This window comes from Cetorhinus maximus, chromosome 20 (genome assembly GCF_964194155.1).
Source record: "Cetorhinus maximus chromosome 20, sCetMax3.hap1.1, whole genome shotgun sequence".
In the NCBI taxonomy this organism is placed as follows: Eukaryota; Metazoa; Chordata; class Chondrichthyes; order Lamniformes; family Cetorhinidae; genus Cetorhinus; species Cetorhinus maximus.
Window position 1 is genome coordinate 3,286,225 of NC_135898.1, and position 22,211 is coordinate 3,308,435.

A 22,211-nucleotide genomic window follows, 5' to 3' on the forward strand; every position below is an offset into this window, starting at 1 on the left:
TTCTGGTCACACTGCACCTTGCACCTTGAATACGGGATCCACTGCTAGTCACACTGCACCTTGAATAATGGATCCCATTCTAGACACAGGGGTAAGATTCTGTTGCTGGGGCAGAGCTAAGTTCATATCAAAGGTCCATGTTATGTGAGGTAAACTGAAGAGGCTTGGAGAAGAGATGACATTTGACCTTTTTGTGGGGTCAGCACCTGGAGTGGATCGAGGTGAATAGAATGGAATTATGTAAGGAACAATTGGATCCTACATTGTGAGGGAGTGTTTGGTCTTTCCGAATGGATCAATTAAGACTGGCTGAATGATTTTCTTCATCTGTAATCACCTTGTGACTCCAATACATTGTCACCACTCTAGTCTTGAAATCCATTCATTGTTGCAAGAATTGTACATTCAGACAGCTGTTGCTGAAGAGATCATTAGCTCACTCTCTCTCCTCTCACTCTTTCTTTTTTGGCTCCCTCCACCTCCTCCCTCTCTCTCCCTTCTCCCCATCCTTCTCCCTCTTCCCCCCGCTCTCTCCTTCCCTCACTCTCTGCCCTCTCTCCCCCTTCACCTTCTTCCAAGTTGTCTCCTTCCCTTTCTCCACTCTCTCTCTCTCTGTCCCCCTGCCCTCTCTCCTTTCCACACTCTCTCCTCCACCTTTCCCCCACCGCCTCTCTCTCTCTCTCTCTCTCTGTCCCCCTGCCCTCTCTCCTTTCCACACTCTCTCCTCCACCTTTCCCCCCCGCCTCTCTCTCTCTCTCTCTCTGTCCCCCTGCCCTCTCTCCTTTCCACACTCTCTCCTCCACCTTTCCCCCCCCGCCTCTCTCTCTCTCTCTCTCTGTCCCCCTGCCCTCTCTCCTTTCCACACTCTCTCCTCCACCTTTCCCCCCCCGCCTCTCTCTCTCTCTCTCTCTGTCCCCCTGCCCTCTCTCCTTTCCACACTCTCTCCTCCACCTTTCCCCCCCCGCCTCTCTCTCTCTCTGTCCCCCTGCCCTCTCTCCTTTCCACACTCTCTCCTCCACCTTTCCCCCCCCGCCTCTCTCTCTCTCTCTCTCTGTCCCCCTGCCCTCTCTCCTTTCCACACTCTCTCCTCCACCTTTCCCCCCCCCGCCTCTCTCTCTCTCTGTCCCCCTGCCCTCTCTCCTTTCCACACTCTCTCCTCCACCTTTCCCCCCCCGCCTCTCTCTCTCTCTCTCTCTGTCCCCCTGCCCTCTCTCCTTTCCACACTCTCTCCTCCACCTTTCCCCACCGCCTCTCTCTCTCTCTTTCCCCCATCCCTCTCTCCTCTCCACACTCTCCCCCACCTTTCCCCCCCACCTCTCTCTCTCTCTCTGTCCCCCTGCCCTCTCTCCTCTCCACACTCTCTCCCCCACCTACCCCCCCTCCCCCCCCCCCACCCCCCCCACCCCCACAACCACCTCTCTCTCTCTCCCTTTCGCACTCTCTCTCTCCATCCTTAGCTGGGAGATCTAATTGTGGAAATGGCCAGTAACATGATGCTGGTGGATGAGCACATTCTGTGGATGGCCCAGAAGGAGAATGCAGCATGTACCAGGATTGTCCAATCAGTGGAGCGCATTGCCAGCCTCACCTTGACATCTAATTCACAAGCCATCACCAAGGTAAGATTCTGGGAATGTTTCCTGCCCATTGTGGCTCTGTAAAGTGGAAGTGTGCATCCTGTCATGGGCGTCAGGTCTGGAGTGAGTTACAAGCTGAGCTCTGGGCAGCTCTGAACCAGCTTTCAGGGAGTACTCGGGCTCACCAGTCATTTTTACAACTTGGTTTCGACCAAAGTCCCAATCTTCAGTCACTGCATCCCTCTGGGTCACAGAAAGATCCCATCTTCCAGTCACTGCATCGCCCTGGGGCACAGCAAGATCCCATTCTCCAGTCACTGCATCCCGCTAGGGGCACAGCAGGATCCCATCCTCCAGTCACTGCATCCCGCTAGGGGCACAGCAGGATCCCACCCTCCAGTCACCACATCCCCTTGGGGCACAGAAAGATCCAACCCTCCAGTCACTGCATCCCCCTGGGGCACAGAAAGATCCCATCTTCCAGTCACCACATCCCCCTGGGGCACAGTAAGATCCCATCTTCCAGTCACTGCATCTCCCTGGGGCACAGCAAGATCCCATCCCCCAGTCACTGCATCCCCATGGGGCACAGCAAGATCCCATCCTCCAGTCATTGCATCCCCCTGGGGCACAACAAGATCCCATCCTCCAGTGATTGCATCCCACCTGGGGCACAGCAAGATCCCAACCTTCATTTGCCCCGGTCACTTTATGGAGGTGAGCAAAAACCGGATTTTGGTGTGGAAAGAATAGCAGAACAGGAGTGTGAGGGAGACGATGTTTTTATAAGAAAGGAGCTGGAGTTTAAGGACAGAGAGAGAGATGAGATTTAGCTCTGACTATCTTAGCTCAATGTCACATTCCACAGCTGCTACTGTTCTATTCCAGGTTTCTGGAAACATTGCCCTGGAGGCGTTCCTGGTCAAGCCAGCTGGATATATGGGATTGAGCTGCACGGCATTCCAGAGGAAGCATCAGTTCACCAACATCGACAGACAGACTGATGGGACTGAACCCCAACTTAGCTTCCGCTGCAGCACTGGCAATCTCAACAGCTCTCTGAAAAACTTCCCCATCAAGGTAACTAGTTATACTGGATCTGACTGTGAGTGAAACTCTACCCCATGTGTTGTGACACGTTGCTTCTTTCTGCCCCTCCAGAATAGTATTGCCCTGGCGTCAGTCCAGCTGCCTCCTTCTCTCTTTTCCCGCTTGCCCACAGCCCCAGTTCTTGCCAACTCCAGTTGCCGACTGCAGTTTGTGGTGTTCCGCAATGGGAAGCTCTTCCCCAGTACTGGCAACTCCTCCAACCTCGCCGACAAGGGGAAGAAAAGGAGCGTCTCCACACCCGTCATCTTCACCGGAACAGGTGAGCTGGTACAGGCAGGTTGGGAACAGTACTTCGGTTACCCTGGTGAGGGGCAGGCAACTGAATGTTGGAACAAAATGGAAACAGAAAATGCTAGAAATACTAAACAGGTCAGGCAGCATTCTGTGGACAGAGAAACAGAGTTAATGTTTCAGATTGGTGACCTTTCATCAGAACTGTATGTTGGAGCATGAATCATTGCACTGCAAGTCCAAACCTTGACCTCCTCGAGCACCATTTGGACTGGTCACCTGGCATCATCCAGCTGGTTTGAATGGGAAACCTGGTTCAGCAAAGTCCAGCTCACCTCTCAAACATCTGTGCAATTGGGTAATCAACCAGTGGGTGTGCAGGGGAAAGGGCAGTGGAACAGAGCATCTGGTGGACACAGGGAACGAGGTGTTGGCCCTTAAATCACATCTTACATTTCAGTGAACAATACAGTTCATAATCCCGAGACTAAAGCATTTATTAAATCTTCAAGAAGTAAAAAAATGATTTGATTCATATGCTGTTTCGGGAAGTTTTATCCTCCCCCACCCTTTTGGTTAAGACACAGAGCAGCAGTGATCTCATTGATCTCATCATGGTGGTGTAGTGGTAATGTCACTGGATCAGTAAATCCAGAAGCCCAGACTAATGCTCTGGAGACATGGGTTCAAATCCTGCCTCCCTGTGTTTGTATTCAATTCCCCGCGCAATAAACTATAACATTCTATTAGCTTTCCTCATTTATTGCTGTACCTGCATACTTGCCTTTGTGATTCATGCACGAGGACACCCAGATCCCTCTGAATCTCAAAGCTCTGTAATCTCTCACCATTTAGGTAATAAGCTTTTTTATTCTTCCTGCCAAAATGAACAATTTCACATTTGCCCACATTATGCTCCATTTGTCAGGTCTTTGCCCACCTATCTATACCTGTTTGTAGCCTCCTTACGTCCTATTCATAACTTATTTTCCTACCTATCCTTGTGTTGTCAGCAAACTTAGCAACCACACCTTCTGACCCTTTGTCCAAGTCATTTATATAAATTGTAAAAAGTTGAGGCCCCAGCACTGATCTCTGAGACATGCCCCCCGTCACATCCTGCCAACCAGAAAAAGACCCATTTATGGCTACCCTCTGTTTCCTGTTAGCTAGCCAATCTTCAATCCATGCCAATATGTTACCCCCTACACCATGAGCTTTTATTTTCCACAGTAACCTTTGAGGTCACACCTTATCAAATGCCTCCTGGAAATCTAAGTACAGTGCATCTACTGGTCCCTCTTTATGCACACACTCCTTCAAAGAACTGCAATAAATTGGTTAAACATGATTTCCCTTTCACAAAACCATACTGACTCTGCCTGATTACCCTGAATTTATCTTAGCGCTCTGTTATAACGTCTTTAAGAATAGCTTCTAACATTTTCCCTATGACAGATATTAAGCTAATTGGCCTGTAGTTTCCTGCTTTCTGTCTCCCTCCCTTTTTGAATAAAGAAGTTACATTTACTATTTTCCAATCTAGAGAATTTTGGAAAATCAAAACTAACACGTCAATTATCTCACTAGCCACTTCTTTCAAGACCCTAGGATGAAGTCCATCAGGACCAGGGGATTTGTCAGCCCACAGCTTCAACAAGTTGCTCAATACCACTTCTCTGATGATTGTAAATTTCCTGAGTTCCTCCCTCCCTCCTATTTCTTGATTTACTGCTATTTCTAGGATGTCACTCGTATCCTCTATAATGAAAACTGATGCAAAATACCAGTTCAGTTCATCTACTTTGTTAACTCTTTTCTTATTTAAATATCTATAGAAACTCTTACCATCTGTCTTTATATTTCCAGCTAGCTTTCGTACATTAACTTTTCCCTCCTTATTAATCTTATTGTCATTCTTTGCTGTTTTTTATATTCTGTCCAAACTTCTGACCTACCACCCTCTTTGTGCAATTATATGTTTTTTCTTTAAGTTTGATACTGTCTTTAGCTTTTTTTGTTAACCATGGATGGTGGGTCCTCCCCTTGGAAATTTTCTTCCTCATTGGAATGTATCTATTCTGAAATAGCCCTTTAAATGTCTGTCTCTGCATCTCTATGGACCTATCCCTTAACCTCATCTGCCAGTTCACTCCAAGCTCTGCTTTCATGCCCTCATAATTGCCCTTAGTTATGTTTACAATGCTCGTCTTGGACCCACTCTTCTCTCCCTCAAACTGAATGTAAAATTCAATCATATGGTGATCAATGATGGAGGGGCTCAATGGCCTGTTCCTATTCCTAAGTTCCAAGACATGTTATGTATAAAATGTTTTTCTTGGACTCAACAGTAAGCAGGGGCAGGAGGAGACTGACAGAAAGAGATAGACAGTCAGGTGAAGAGGACAATCTAGACTGGGCAAAGGTTCCCAGGGATGTTTGAAGCCTTCAGTGGGTGTGAATCTGTACTGCACTAGCCAGTAAGATCCCATGACTGGGACTTGGATGTTAATGTTTTGTTAATTACATGGTTAAGATTTGTTAGTGTCGTTGTTAATGTTAGGAGAAACGGGTGAGTGGGTATTCGTTGTCTTTGAGCACATATAAATAGGGGACATCTGGATCCTGGGTTGAGTGTGAGGAGAGCTGTGTGACTGAACAAGTCAATAAAGTCTCTTTATAAAGAAAACCTCTGTGTCTTGGTTTTCGCTTCACAAATTAACTTGAATCCTCTTAACAATGGACTTCACTGGAGTTCCCTGATCTCAGTCAGCGGGTGCTTCAATTGGCCTGAGTGCCTCGGGCTGAAGGAGTTGAAAAGCCACCATTGCTTGTGCTCTTGGTTCCTCCAGTGGCATTTCCTGCTGGGAGTGTACTGATACTGCTGGGAGTGTACTGATACTGCTGGGAGTGTACTGATACTGCTGGGAGTGTACTGATACTGCTGGGAGTGTACTGATACTGCTGGGAGTGTACTGATACTGCTGGGAGTGTACTGATACTGCTGGAAGCGTACTGATACTACTGGGAGTGTACTGATACTGCTGGGAGTGTACTGATACTACTGGGAGTGTACTGATACTGCTGGGAGTGTACTGATACTGCTGGGAGTGTACTGATACTGCTGGGAGTGTACTGATACTGCTGGGAGTGTACTGATACTGCTGGGAGTGTACTGATGCTGCTGGGAGTGTACTGACACCGCTGGGAGTGTACTGATACTGCTGGGAGTGTACTGATACTGCTGGGAGTGTACTGATACTGCTGGGAGTGTACTTCTGCTGGGAGTGTACTGATGCTGCTGGAAGTGTACTGATGCTGCTGGGAGTGTAACTGATGCTGCTGGAAATGTTACTGATGTTGCTGGGAGTGTTACTGATGCTGCTGGGAGTGTTACTGATGCTGCTGGGAGTGTTACTGATGCTGCTGGAAGTGTTACTGATGCTGCTGGCAGTGTTACTGATGCTGCTGGAAATGTTACTGATGCTGCTGGGAGTGTTACTGATGCTGCTGGAAATGTTACAGACACTGGTGGGAGTGTACTGATGCTTCTGGAAGTGTACTGATGCTGCTGGAAGTGTACTGATGCTACTGGGAGTGTACTGACACCGCTGGGAGTGTACTGATACTGCTGGGAGTGTACTGATACTGCTGGGAGTGTACTGATACTGCTGGGAGTGTACTTCTGCTGGGAGTGTACTGATTCTGCTGGAAGCGTACTGATACTACTGGGAGTGTACTGATACTGCTGGGAGTGTACTGATACTACTGGGAGTGTACTGATACTGCTGGGAGTGTACTGATACTGCTGGGAGTGTACTGATACTGCTGGGAGTGTACTGATACTGCTGGGAGTGTACTGATGCTGCTGGGAGTGTACTGACACCGCTGGGAGTGTACTGATACTGCTGGGAGTGTACTGATACTGCTGGGAGTGTACTGATACTGCTGGGAGTGTACTTCTGCTGGGAGTGTACTGATGCTGCTGGAAGTGTACTGATGCTGCTGGGAGTGTAACTGATGCTGCTGGAAATGTTACTGATGCTGCTGGGAGTGTTACTGATGCTGCTGGGAGTGTTACTGATGCTGCTGGGAGTGTTACTGATGCTGCTGGGAGTGTTACTGATGCTGCTGGAAGTGTTACTGATGCTGCTGGCAGTGTTACTGATGCTGCTGGAAATGTTACTGATGCTGCTGGGAGTGTTACTGATGCTGCTGGAAATGTTACAGACACTGGTGGGAGTGTACTGATGCTGCTGGAAGTGTACTGATGCTGCTGGAAGTGTACTGATGCTGCTGGGAGTGTACTGATGCTGGTGGGAGTGTACTGATGCTGCTGGAAATGTTACTGATGCTGCTGGAAGTGTAATGATGCTGCTGGAAGTGTAATGATGCTGATGGCAATGTTACTGGTGCTGCTGGAAGTGTACTGATGCTGCTGGAAATGTTACTGATGCTGCTGGGAGTGTACTGATGCTGCTGGAAGTGTAATGATGCTGCTGGGAGTGTACCGATGCTGCTGGAAGTGTTACTGATGCTGCTGGAAGTGTTACTGATGCTGCTAGGAGTGTACTGATGCTGCTGGGAGTGTTACTGATGCTGCTGGAAGTGTAATGATGCTGCTGGAAGTGTAATGATGCTGATGGAAATGTTACTGATGCTGCTGGAAGTGTACTGATGCTGCTGGAAGTGTACTGATGCTGCTGGGAGTGTACTGATGCTGCTGGAAGTGTTACTGATGCTGCTGGGAGTGTAGTGATGCTGCTAGAAGTGTTACTGATGCTGCTGGGAGTGTACTGATGCTGCTGGAAGTGTAATGATGCTGCTGGGAGTGTACCGATGCTGTTGGAAGTGTTACTGATGCTGCTGGAAGTGTTACTGATGATGGTGGAAGTGTTACTGATGCTGCTGGGAGTGTACTGATGCTGCTGGGAGTGTACTGATGCTGCTGGGAGTGTACTGATACTGCTGGGAGTGTTACTGATGCTGCTGGGAGTGTAGTGATGCTGCTGGAAGTGTTACTGATGCTGCTGGAAGCGTACTGATGCTGGTGGAAGTGTTACTGATGCTGCTGGGAGTGTACTGATGCTGGTGGAAGTGTACTGATGCTGTTAAATGACATTGAAAACCTTGTTAACTGATGGGTTTCCTTTTTCATTGGAGAACGTGAGGTGAAGGAAGGAAAAACAGGACGCCACTTTGGGAGGGACAGAAGATGAAGGCTGTCAGCAAATGGCACGAAGCTTGGGTTTTAAAAACCTTTAAATTGTAGGAGGGTCAGCCACGTAGGCCTCAGAGAGAAAGGCTGAGATAAAGTGTGAGAGAGAGAGAGAACATGTTTATACAGGACCTTACAAGTATCAGAGACATCCCAAATTACTTCACAACCAGCGAAGTACTTGTTTGGAATCTAGTTACTGTTGTACTGTACAAATTGTGTCAGCCAAGTTGTGCACAGCAAGATCCCATGGACATCATTGAGATAAATTCCAATCAATTTTGTTTGAGGAGGGAAGTACGTACAAAACATAAGAGATTGTGCAAATTCTGTCACCCACTCTTCTGCCTTTCATCCTAGGAAGTGGCTATAGGAGCTTAAACCCTTCCTGTGCCTCCTGGTAGATGGTTAAGTGCTGGTCTGAGACATTGGAGCAACGTGACTCCCGGGGGGAATTTACAAAACGTTTGGGGACATTGTACCTATAATTGTTCAGTCATAAGACACGCTACACTGGGCTATTCACTATATTTTTTGGTCAACCGGCATTTTATAGGAGAAATGCTGTAACATGATGCATCACACAGCGAGTTCCTGATTTCAGTCATGCTATCAATTAGAGGATGGGCACTTTAGAAAAAGGGAATTAAAAACATAACTAATGCACTTGCATTAAATTTTAACTGAGGTTATTTCAGTTATGTGGAAGTTGAATCAAAATAATGTAGCATTCTTTCCAGAGAAGAGAGAGACTTGATTCTTTTACAACCTCAGGCGTTGCAAAGAGCTTTACAGCCATTCAAGTACTTTTGAAATGAATTCACTGTTGTAATGTAGGAAATGTGGCAGCCAATTTCCCACACACAACAAGCTAATAATGCCCAGATATACCATTTAATGATATTGGTTGAAGGATCCATGTTGGCCAGGGCACTGGGTGGGGACGTGCAGAATTCTCTTCCTTCAAAATAGTATCACAGGATCTTTTGCATCTGTCTGAAAGGGCAGACAATGTATCAGTTTCATCTGGAAGACAACTTCTCCAAAAGTGCAGCATCCCTCAGTACTGCACTTGAGTGTTTGCCTAAATGTAGGGGTGGAGTGGGGCTTGAACCAACAATCCCCTGATACACAGGGTATAGTTCTATTCACTCAGTCACATTGAAAAGAGCAAGAAAAGAGGGGAAACACGGACTTCGAGCTTGGTCAACGTTACATTGTGGCAAAGACCATGAATACATCCTGCTGAGGCTCACAGCTGTAGGGGTGGGCCATGTGTTTTAAATGGCTCTGTAAAGTCCTACACTAAAATGCTTAGGGTAATGAACATCAGAAAATATCAGCAATATTAATATACCACAACTTATTGTTCATATTTGACAGTTACATACTGATATTAATATGCTACTATGCATACATTTTTAAAAATAAATGTTGTACTTTAAATATAAATACAATAAGTTTAACTTGTACAGATAATTAAAATGAAAAAACAGCAGTCATTTAAATGCTAGAAAAATGTGCAGTAATACTTGCCTCAGTCTTTCAGTGGATAAAAGATGATAAATGAACACCCTGTGTAAGACAGTAAGATTAGTATTTAACTCCCCTGATAGTTCGTGGTTTAAAGGTTAATGAACTGGACAAAGAAACAGTTGAGGCACTGACATTGGCCTCAACATTCCTGGACAAGTGATAGGGATTAAGAAACAACGGCCAGCATGTCTGTTCCTGATTGCTATCCATCAACCTCTGTTGGAAAGTTGAGCGTAAATTGGTCAGGGTAAAAAGGCTGTGAAGCCCCAGTAATCATTCTCCCCCATCACACATGATCATGAGAAAGGTAACTGGGGAGCCACATTTTTTTTAAATTGTTTCATGGGATGGGGCATCACTGGCAAGGCCAGCATTTGTTGCTCATCCCTCATAGCCCTTGAACTGAGTGTCTTGCGAGGCCGTTTCAGAGGGCAGTTCAGAATCAACCACATTGTTATGAATCTGGAGTCACATGTAGGCCAGACCAGCTAAGGATGGTAGATTTCCTTCCCTGAAGGACATTATTGAACCACTTGGGGTTTTATTCATGACAATCGATGGTAGTTTCATGGTCACCGTTACTGAGACTAGCTTTATATTCCAGATTTTATTAACTGAATTAAAATTCCATCAGCTGCCATGGTGGGATTTGACCCCATGTCCCCAGAGCATTAGGCTGGGCCTCTGGATTACTAGTCCAGCCACATTACCACCACGCCACCCTCTTCCCAACTGGCTCCATTTACAAGCGATGGAATAGAAAACAAAGTCATTAGGAAAGGCACAAGTTAAAACATGTTGGAAGATTGCAGAAGGGTTCTTATTGCAAATTGTGCCGTGAGCTTAAAGGATGAATATCGGACAGAATGGGCAAATGAAGCAGAGGGAAAATGAGGAGCAACCCTTTGATGCAGCCAATGGTCATGCCCCACCTGAAAGAATAGCAGCAGATTGAATAGTAACTTTGAAAAGGTAATTGGACAAATAGTTTGAAGGGGTGAAAATTACAGGGCTACAGGGAAAGAGCAGCATTGAGTGGGACTATTTTTATAGCTCTTTTAAAGAGCTGGCACAGCTGCAAAGGACCAAATGGCCTCTGGCATCGTAGGATTCTGTTTCCAATTGATTTGACTTCAATCTTTTCCATCACGTCATTAACTTAACAATCGGTGCCCAAGGATATTTGACCACTTTCTTCAACTCCTCTCTGAATTTAGTCTGAGACAATGTATAAATAAATGCTGGAAACACTCAGCAGGTCTGGCAGCATCTGTGGAGAGAGAAACAGAGTTAACGTTCCGAGTCCATATGACTCTTCTTCAAAACGTTAACTCTGTTTCTCTCTCCACAGATGCTGCCAGACCTTCTGAGGTTTTCCAGCATTTTCCTTTTTTATTTCAGATTTCCAGCATCCGCAGTATTTTGATTTCATCGTGTATAAATAAATGTGTTTGTTTAGCAACTCAAAAGCTGAAGCATAAATCCAACTTCATGGAAAATACCTAGTGGGCCATAGAAACCACAGAGCACAGGAAGGGTTATAAATCTATTAATCAAAAAATGTAAAAAGCACGTCATCCACAACAGTAGAAAGGTACCTGAAACAGCAAAGAGTAAAATGATGGATTTTCTTTGGCTCTCCATCTCTGTATCATCACACCCTTCATTGTTGCCATCACTCCAAAGTCTCCTATGGACTCTACCAACCACTAAAATGTGTTTGACCATCAGGGCATTGAGCAGCAAGATGAGGAAGAGTAGAAGACCCGGGGTTAAAATAGAATCAAGCCACACAAATGCCCGCCATCCGAGTGTATTAAAGTAACTTTGACGTGCAGCACGAAACCATGGCACATTATCATTCATGTCCAGAGATGTATCGGTAAAGTACATGGGAATATTTTTTACGAGGAATAACGCGCGCACAGCTGCTATAATTGTACCCGTAGTTTTCTCTGCACAATAACTTGATCTCAGTTTCTTGCAACTAATGGTCACAAATTGATCAAAGGTGAAAGAAACAGTTAACCAGTGGGAATTGTCAGTGGAGACAAAGAGCAGGGCTGATTTGAGACTACACACAGCGGTGATGACCAAGAAGCAATATGGAAATAAATGTTATTAATCTGAGTCAATGCGACATCAAAGATAATCATTATTAGATCAACTGCTGTCATGGCAACCATGTAGTATGTGACACACTTGGAGAGACCACATTTCCCTTGGGACAGGATGGTCATTGCAACCAAGTTGACTGTTAAGAAAGAGAAACAAAGGGATTTACTGATCAGACTTACTACGAGTTGACTTATCTGAAAGCTACTGCTCTGTCAGAAATTAAATTATATAGAATTACATGGACTGTACAGAACAGAAACAGACCACTTGGCCCAACTGGTCTGTGCCAGTCCTCCTCCCACTCTACTTCATTTCACCCTATTGGCGTATCCTTTGACTCCATTTTCCCTCAGTTGTATATCCAGCCATCCTTGAAAAGATCAGTGCTACTCGCATCAACTAGTCCATGTGGTAGCAAGTTTCACATGCTCGGCACTCCCTGGGTAAAGATGCTTCTCCTGAATTAGCCATGATTTACTAATGACTGTCTTTCCTTTGTGACCACAGCTTTGATCCCTTGTGCACAATTAAATAAAACAAAATACAACTTAAAAAGAACTTATATCTTTATAGCACCCTTCATGAAAACCTCGCAACATCTCAATGTGTTTCGCACCCAACAAAGGATATTTGAAACGTATCCACTGTTGTAATGTAGGAAATGTGGCAGCTAATTTACACACAAGCTCCTGTAAAGCAGCATTGAAATAATGACATATAATTTGTTTAGAGATGTTGATTGGCGAATAAATATTGGCCAGGACACGAGGTAGAACTGCCATGCTATTCTTCAAAATAGTACCATGGGATCTTTTACCTCCACCTGAAAGTGCAGACTGTGCTTCATTTTAACGTTTCATCAAAAGGCAGCACCTCAGGAAGTGCAGCATTGCCTCCATGCTGCATGAGGAGGATCAGCCTGGATTATATGTTGAAGTCTCATGAGTGGGATTTGAACCCAGCCCTCTTGGCTTCGAGCTCGGAGTGTGATGATCAAGCCACAGCTGACACCTTCAATGCAATAATCCTTAAATAGGAAGGAGAAACTGAAACTCTTATTGAGTAAAAGCAAGAAACTAACAGCTTGAGAGATGAAAAAGGAACCATGAATGGTGTAAATCTGAAATAAAAAGAACATAAAGATAAATCATGCTGGAAATGAACAGCAGCTCAGTCAGCACCTGAAATAGAAAAAAAAACGGTTAATGGTTCTGAGGAAGAGTCAGTCACCCATTTACCAGCAAGTTCCTGCTTTGAGCAGGAACCTGAACAGCCACAAGAACAGGGTAGTAAATGTCTTCTATCTGCAAAATTATCACCCATTGCACTTCCTTTGAGCAGTAATGTCCATTTCTGCCTCAGGCATTGACTCTGCCTGATTCACTGATCCAAACACTCCAGCTAGCTCCTGATTTATACCTGAAGAAACCCCCCAACAGGACTTTTGCTCCAGTCAGTGAAACAAACAAATGAAGACAGTCATGTCTAACGCACATTAATTTGCTCGGAAATGCTCGGAGATTTGAATGTAGAACTTTGTGAAGCAACCCCCCCTTCACTCCGGGACTGCTACACACTGAGCCACAGCTGACACTAATAGAAGCTGAGATGAAGAAAGCGTCTGAGCTCCCCTGAGGAGGGGGGATCGTTTAGCAAGCTAGAGGTATGGCAGGGTTCAGTTGAAGAGCCTTGAAGAGGAGAAGCTGCTAATTCGTGGTGGATAATTTCATTTCTTTTTTTTTTCTATATTGGTGCTATTCAGATGGTTGCGGAGTGAGCGAGGCCACCGATCCCATCCTGGTCTCCCTACGTCACTGGCAGTCGGGTGAAGACCAGGTGGCAGCGCATTGGAACTTTGACCTCCTCGACGGCTTTGGAGGCTGGCAGGCAGAAGGATGCCAAATAGCGCACGCCAAAGTTAACATCACCACCATGTGGTGCCACAAGTTCAGTAACGTCGCTGTACTGAAGGTGAGGAGATGCTGGGAGTATGGGCAGTGCAGGCACAAAATAGGTATCTATCAGCACAAAGTTAGAAGAACCTGTTTGGGACTTTGCATTCGTCACTCAAAGAGACTAATGAGCGGTGGTTCCTTTGTTAAATATTAGGATCCTGCCTGAGATTAATGACCAGCTCATTGCGAAGCCCATATCCTAATTTGCACTAAGTCCTGTTCACCCATCGTTTCCCATGCTTGTTGACCTGCGTTGGCTCCTGCTTTGGGAGCACCTTGATTTTAAAATTCTAACCCTTCCTCTCAAATCCCTCCATGGCCTCACTCCTCCCTGTCTTTGTAACCTGCTTCAGCCCCACAACCCTCTGAAATCTCTGCATTCTTGGCCAGGGAGTAATTAGCTGTGTGGCTGTTGGAGGTAGCAGCTAGATTTGAAGGTAGATGTGGGCTGGTTCCTGGCTACTCTTGGTCAGGAAAAGATTGGTTTCTCCTTGTCTGTGCCAAGGCCTGGAGTACAGGGTAGGAAGTGGTGGAAAAGGATGTGAAGCAGGAAATTGGGTAGACATGACCACAACTTTGGGCTTATGTCACTTTGCAGGAAGTGAAGACAGAGGTGGGGGTGGGAGTCATTGAGGCATTTCACAGGTCTTGGGATGTTGAGCACCTCCCACACTCGTGACTTCCACCACCTAGATGGAGAAGGAAAGCATAAAAACACTGCCACCTCCAAGTTTCACTCCAAATTAGACACACAGTCCAACTTAGATGTGTATATATATCAGCAATCTTTCATTGGCCCTTGAGTTTAGTAGATTAAAGCATGGTTTAATGTGGTGCTAAAGATGATTAAAGGATAGACTAAAGTTATTTCCTCAGGCGGAAAAGTACAGAACAAGACAACATAACCTTAAAATTCGAGCCAGGCTGTTCAGGAAGCACTTACTTACATAAAAGCTAGTGGAAACCTGGAACTCTCCCCCCCAAAAAAGCTAATGAGGTTGAGGGTCAATTATAAATTTTACAACTGAGATTGATAGATTTTTGCTGGGAAGAATACAAAGGGTTACAGAACCAAGACTGGTAGATGGAGTTAACCTAGAGATCAGCAGTGATCTAATTGAATGGTGGGACAGGCTTGAGGGGCTGAATGGTGTCCTCCTGGTCCAATGTCACTGCTTAAAATCCTGGTACTTCCAACCTAACAGCTCAGTCACAGCAATGACTCCAGCGTTTAAGAAGGCACAGCATCACCCCTCAAGGGCTACTAGCCATGGGAAATAAAGTCTGGCCTTGCCACTTACACCAGGATTAAAAGAATGCACCTGGAGGGAGGTTGTATTGCATTTAATTGTGCAACTTATCGCTTCATTATGTTTTCCTTCCAGAAAATGAGTAACCAGCCTGCTCCAGTTCATGGAACCATGCAGGTTCTACACCCTATTATCTACACCTGCACTGTTGTTCTCTTACTCTGCCTGTTCGCCGCCATCATCACGTACATCCTGAAGCACAAGTAAGTTACCAACTGCACCTTGTGTGCCAAGGACCGAACAGAATATGCTTGTAACTAGGTTACATAGAACGTACAGCACAGAAACAGGCCATTGAGCCCAACTGGTCCATGCTGGTGTTTGTGCTCCACACAAGCCTCCTGCCAACCTTCTTCATCTCACCCTATCAGCATACCCTTCTACATTCTGGACTGTGTCAAGAGTGAATCTGGCACATGGGACTGCTGCCACTTGCACCCTGTTACTCCCAGAATCACATTCCCTTTGGCAGGTTATGAAAAGCTTTCAACACAGAAGGAGGCTTGGTAGCTCAGGATCTTGAAGAGGCTCAAGACCTGGGAAACTGCTATCAGTCTTCAAAAGGCTCACTTTGGTCTGGACACTGGGCATCTACCTCTCTCCCCCATTCCTTCTAGGAGATTCTTAAAGGCAGCCGCCCCAGCCATCTTGGTGCCCTCATACGAAGATACGAATTAGGAGCAGGATTGGGCACTCGACCCCTCAAGCCTGCTTCACCATTCAATCAGAGCATAGCTGATCTAATTATAACCTGGAGTCCACATTCCTGCCTACCCCTGATAACCTTTCACCCCCTTGCTTATCAAGAACGCATTGCACTCGATCAACAGTTTGATATGTTGTGGGCATTAAAGGGGAAGGGACACTGCCAGTCTGTGATCAAGCTGTTGTCCCCACTCCAAAGGTGTTACCAAATGTAGTGCAGGCTGGGTTATTTATGGGAAGGTGGTAATGTCACTGGACCTGTAATCCAGAGACTCAGGCTAATGCCCTGGTGACATGGGTTCAAATCTCCCCACGACAGCTAGTGGAATTTGAGCTCAATTTATAAAATATGGAATTAAAGCTAGTCTCAGTAATGGTGACCATGAAACTATCATCAATTGTTCTAAAAACCCATCTGGTTCACTAACGCTCTTTAGGGAAGGAAATCTGCCGTCCTAACCTGGTCTGGCCTATATGTGACTTCAGACCCACAGCGATGTGGTTGACTTTTAATTGCCCTCTGAAATGGCCAAACAAACTTAGTTCAAGGGCAGTTAGGGATGGGCAGCAAATGCTGGCCTTGCCAGCGATGCCCACATCCCATGAAACAATTTTTAAAAAATTCAAGATAGGAAGACCATCATCTGCAATGTCCCCTCCCAGTCACACAGCATTTTGACTTGGACATATATTGCCCTTTCCTTCATCATCATTGGGTTAAAGCCCTGGAGTTCCTTACCTAACAACACTGTGGGAGTACCTTCACCACATGGACTGCAGAAGTTCAAGAACAAGGCAACTAGGAATGAGTAATGAATAGCAGCCTTGCTAGCAATGCCTATGACTTGGGAATTAATTATTTAAACATTCATATTTTAGTTGTTGAACTGGGGATTTCAATCAAAGTGCTTGGACGCTGTTTATGTGTGTCATTTAATATCATAATCTTGCTGCTTTTTCCAGCACGATCCAAATTTCCAGGAAGAATTGGCACATGTTGCTGAACCTCTGGTTTCACATCTCTATGACCTGTGCTGTGTTCGCTGGGGGCATCAATCGTACAGAGTATGGACTGATCTGCCAAGTGGTGAGTGCAGATCCCAGACTGAGTTTGTGTTTTCTAAACTGAGCTGTTTGTGGGCTGCAGTCTCTATTTATGTACACAGATGTCGCACTCCAGAATCACAGCCAAAATTAGAAGAGAGAGCAAGTGAGTCTGGAAGACATAGAAATTATAGGCCAGTTAAGGCACAAGGGAGTTTGGCAAGGTTGGATGGTATGTATTTTAATGCAAGGAGTCTGACGAATAAGGCAGATGAGTTGAGGGCACAAATTAACACATGGAAGTACGATGTCATTACTGTCACAGAGACATGGTTGAGAGAGGGGCAGGATTGGCAGCTCAATATTGCAGGATATAGGGTCTTCAGGCGAGACAGGGAAGGAGGTAAAAGAGGAGGGGGTATCGCAATATTGATCAAGGAATCAATTACAGCATTAAGGAGGGATGACATCTTAGAAGGCTCCTCAAATGAAGCCATATGGGTAGAACCAAAAAACAAAAAAGGAGCAATCGCATTTCTGGGAGTGTACTATAGGCCCCCAAATAGTCAGAGAAATAGAAGAGCAGACATGTAGGCAAATTTCAGAGAAGTGTAAAAATAATAGGGTAGTAATAGTGGGGGATTTCAACTTCCCCAACATTAACTGGGTTAGTCATAGTGTGATAGATTTAGAGGGAGCGGAATTCTTAAAATGCATCCAGGAGAGCTTTTTAAGCCAGTACGTAGAAGGTCCTACAAGAGAGGGGACGGTCCTGGACTTAATTTTAGGAAATGAAGCCAGGCAATTGGTCGAGGTATCAGTGGGGGAGCATTTTGCAGATAGTGACCATAACTCCGTTAGATTCAAGGCTATTATGGATAAGGACAAGGATGGGCCAGAAATCAGAGTTCTAAATTGGGAGAAGGCCGATTTTAATAAGATCAGATATGATTTGGCCAGAGTGGACTGGGAGCAGCTACTTTTAGGTAAATCTGCATCAGAGCAGTGGGACTCATTCAAGAAGGAAATAGGACCAACATATTCCAGTAAAGACAAAGGGTGGGACCAACAAATCCAGGGAACCCTGGATGTTGAGGGATGTACAGGATTGGATAAAGGGAAAAAGGGAGGATTATGGCAGATACCGAGGGCTCAAAACAGCAGAAGCCCTAGAAGAGTATAGAATGTGTAGGGGGGAACTTAAAAAGGAAATTAGGAGAGCAAAAAGGGGGCATGAAAAAACATTGGCAGGTAAAATAAAGGAAAATACAAAGTTATTTTACAAGTACATTAAGAGTAAGAGGATAACTAGGGAAAGAGTAGGGCCCATTAAGGACCATAGCGGTAATTTGTGTGTGGAGCCGGAAGATGTAGGTAGGGTTCTAAATGAATACTTTGTGTCGGTGTTCACAAGTGAGAGGGACGACGTGGGTATGGAAAATCAGGCAGAACGACTGTGATATAATTAAAGAAATTAGCATAGAAAGGGAGGAGGTTCTAAGTGGTCTGGCAGGCTTAAAAGTAGATAAATCTCCAGGCCCGGATTAAATGTATCCCAGGCTGATGAGTGAGGCAAGAGAGGAGATAGCAGGGGCACTGGCAATAATTTTCAATACCTCTCTGGCCACAGGAGAGGTGCCAGAGGACTGGAGGACAGCCAATGTGGTACCGTTATTCAAGAAGGGAGGAAGGGATAAACCAGGGAACTACAGGCCAGTCAGTCCAACCTCAGTGGTGGAGAAACTATTGGAAGCAATTCTGAGGGACAGAATTAATCTATACTTGGAGAGGCAGGGATTAATCAAGGAGAGTCAGCATGGTTTTGTTAAGGAGAGATCATGTCTGACCAATTTGATTGAATTTTTCGAAGAGGTGACCAGGTGTGTAGATGAGGGCAATGCACTTGACGTAGTCTACTTGGAATTTAGCAAGGCTTTTAATAAGGTCCCACATAGGAGACTGATAATAAAGGTAAGAGCCCACGGGATCCAAGGCAATTTGGCAAATTGGATCCAGAATTGGCTGAGTGGCAGGAAGCAGATGGTGATGGTCGAGGGGTGTTTTAGTGACTGGATGCCTGTGTCCAGTGGGGTTCCACAGGGATCGGTGTTGGGTCCCTTGCTGTTTGTGGTATATATAAACAATTTAGACTTGAATGTAGGAGGGTTGATCAATGAGTTCGCAGATGACATGAAAATTGGTGGGATGGTAAATAGTGAGGAGGATAGCCTTAGATTACAGCAGGATATAGACGGGCTGGTCAGATGGGCAGAACAGTGGCAAATGAAATTTAATCCGGATAAGTGTGAGATGATGCACTTGGGCAGGACAAACAAGGCACGGGAATAGACGATGAATGGTAGGACCCTGGGAAGTACGGAGGATCAGAGGGACCTTGGTGTGCATGTCCACCGGTCCCTTAAGGTAGCGGGACAGGTAGATAAGGTGGTTAAGACGGCATATGGGATACTTGCCTTTATTAGCTGAGGCATAGAATATAAGAGCAGGGAGGTTATGCTGGAACTGTATAAAACGCTGGTTAGGCCACAACTAGAGTATTGCGTGCAGTTCTGGAATCTGCATTATAGGAAGGATGTGATTGCACTAGAGAGAGTGCAGAGGAGATTTACCAGGATGTTGCCTGGGCTGGAGAGTTTTAATTATGAGGAGAGATTGGATAGACTGGGGTTATTTTCCCTGGAGCAGAGGAGATTGAGGGGGGACATGATTGAGGTGTATAAAATTATGAGGGGCATAGATAGGGTAGACAGGAAGGAACTTTTCCCCTTGGTGGAGGGATCAATAACCAGGGGGCACTTTATTTCCAAACCTGTCTCTCACAGTGAATAATCTGCAGGTTTTTTCATACAACCCTGTTGAGTGCGTGCTCCTCTATTCATGGCACTCTTTCACTATCCTCCTCATAGCTGAACCTGCTATATCTCCAGAGTTAAGGAGAGCCTCTGTGGAGAGAGAAGCAGAGTTCATCTTTCAGTCATTGATCTTGCCTTTGCTTGCTATCCTGGTCATCATCCTAGCTGTACATCTTACTGCATTTCCTTACCTCAGTAGATCGCAGTCACATGTTAAGCATTTAAAGTGCGTTCCTGGGTTACTTGGCTCCATAACTTCTCTTAGAAATGGGAGTGGCCCTCGCTGAAGGAGTTTCATATTAAATGGTCTGATCCAGATGATCATTAATAATCATTCGCAGTATAAGTGCAGTAAGTGCCTTAATTAACAGAGGTTTTGATGTTTGGTACTGGAAAAGGCCTTTAGGAAATTTGATTGAGACCTGCCTTGGACACTTCAGTGATGCCAAGTTGATTGCTCGGTTGGGCCTGCTTCAAGGTAAACTCACTGTCAAACCTGCTTTGGCCATTTCAAAGAATGGAGTTTGGAGTTGAGACCAGCCACAGGTAGTTCAGTGGATTGGATTGAAATGAAGTGAAATCCGTGGCAGCTTTAGATGGATTCCTGAAGCCATATCAAGAGGTTGTGTCGAACGCAGTGCCCATTTGCCATTCCTTGCCAAGGCCCAGGTGAGACGGTGCCGGAGTGGGAATATCACTCGACTAGGGATCCAGAGGTTGAGGCTAATGCTCTGGGGATAAAAGCAAAACACTGCAGGTGCTGGAAATCTGAAATAAAAACAGAAAGTGCTGGATACCCTCAGTGGGTCTGGCAGTATCTGTGATGGGAGTTAACATTTCGAGTCCAATATGACCCTTTATGGGAATGTTCTTGTGTTCTGAAGAAGAATCATGTTGAACTTGAAACATTAACTCTGTTTCTCTCTCCACAGATGTTGCCAGACCTGCTGAGTGTTTCCTGCACTTTCTGTTTTTATTTTATATTATACATATATGTATTATATTATGTTATATATATGAAATATTTGATTTTATAATGCTCAGGGGGCCTGGGTTCATGGCAGCTGGTGGAATTAAAATGTGATGAATAAATCTGGAATTAAAAGCTAGTCTCAGTAATAGTGACCATGAAACTATCGCCAATTGTCTTAAAAACCCATTTCATTCACTAATGTCCTTCTGAGTAGGAAATCTTACCCAGTCTGGCCTACATATGACTCCAGATCCACAGCAATGTGGTTGACTCTTAACTGCCCTCTGAAATGCCCCAGCAAGCCACTTGGTTCAAGGACAATTAGGGAGGGGCAGCAAACGCTGGCCTTGCCAGCGATGCCCACATCCTATGAAAGAATAAAGTGAGAGAGGTGAGCTTGCAATGGAGCTGAAGCAGGATGTCTGGCACCAGCATCACGTTTGTCTCAGCCGTGACTCAGTCTCAGACTCAGGCCTTCATGCCTGTGACTCAGAAAGCTGCGGGTTCAAATCCCATTCCAAAACATGAGCACATAATCCAGGCTGACACCACCAGTGCAGGACTGAGAGAGTGCTCCAATGTTGCAGCTGCTGTGTTTCAGATGTGATGTTAAATCAAAGTCCTTCCGCCCTCACAAATGGACATTAAAGATCCTCTGGCACTATTTCAAAGAGCAGGGGAGTTCCCCCTGGTGTCCTGCCCAATCAACATCACTAAAATGGATTGTATGCTCATTATCACATTTGTGTTTGTGGGAGCTTGCTATGTACAAATTGGCTGCTGTATTTCCTACATTAGCGTAAAACGCTTTGGGACATCCTGAGGTTATGAAAGGCGTTACTGAATTGCAAGTTCCTTGTATGGGTGGCAGGATCTTTCTTTTCTGCCCACTGTTTCGAGGGACACTGTTCTTTGATGACATCGTCCAGTCGCCTGGAGCTCCAGGTTTCTGCAGTAAGTTAACTCATCTTCTCTTCACAGATTGGAATTGTTCTACATTACTCATCCCTTTCTACCCTGCTCTGGATTGGAGTATCAGCAAGAGTCATTTACAAGGAAGTGACACAGAAGGTGCATCGACAGCAGGAACTTGAGTTGCCTCCACCAGCCCAGCGCCCAATGCTCAGGTACAGCATTTCCAATCCAGGGTAAAGACTCAACACTAATGGCTTCAGGAGGTCTCATTTTAGGAGGATTGAGTGAAATTGTTACAGGAAGGGAATCTGTGCTTTTCTTTAATATTTTGCTGCTCATGAGCTCCCTGAGAACATGAGAGATTGTCACATCCCCCCAGAGAACCCTGGAGACTAACAGCTCATAATGATACCATTAGCTGTCTGCTTCTTAATGGCTCTCTCTGTGCTCTTGGAAGCTGATCCTCTGGCTCTTTCTCAATTAATTTAGTCTTTCTGACTTTTCTTCTCTATTCCTCATCCAATCCTGCTGTGCATTAGTCCCAGTTTTTCAGATTGGACACTTTCTGTAGCTATCTTGTCTAGCCCTCTAGCCATGTGATAGCTGAATCAGTACACCCCCTTGTCCTGCCTATCATTGGCACCAT

General features: G+C 45.4%; 1 protein-coding gene across 1 annotated transcript in view; it reads left to right on the forward strand.

The window, feature by feature from the left end:
* adgra2 (adhesion G protein-coupled receptor A2) overlaps window positions 1-22,211 on the forward strand; it is a 144,887-nt gene that overhangs the window by 118,474 nt on the left and 4,202 nt on the right. The window contains exons 11-17 of the mRNA XM_078565394.1: window positions 1,458-1,619; window positions 2,466-2,657; window positions 2,739-2,946; window positions 13,553-13,761; window positions 15,131-15,258; window positions 16,724-16,847; window positions 21,632-21,777. Coding sequence (XP_078421520.1) covers window positions 1,458-1,619; window positions 2,466-2,657; window positions 2,739-2,946; window positions 13,553-13,761; window positions 15,131-15,258; window positions 16,724-16,847; window positions 21,632-21,777 — 1,169 coding nt within the window. The remainder of the gene's footprint in view (window positions 1-1,457; window positions 1,620-2,465; window positions 2,658-2,738; window positions 2,947-13,552; window positions 13,762-15,130; window positions 15,259-16,723; window positions 16,848-21,631; window positions 21,778-22,211) is intronic.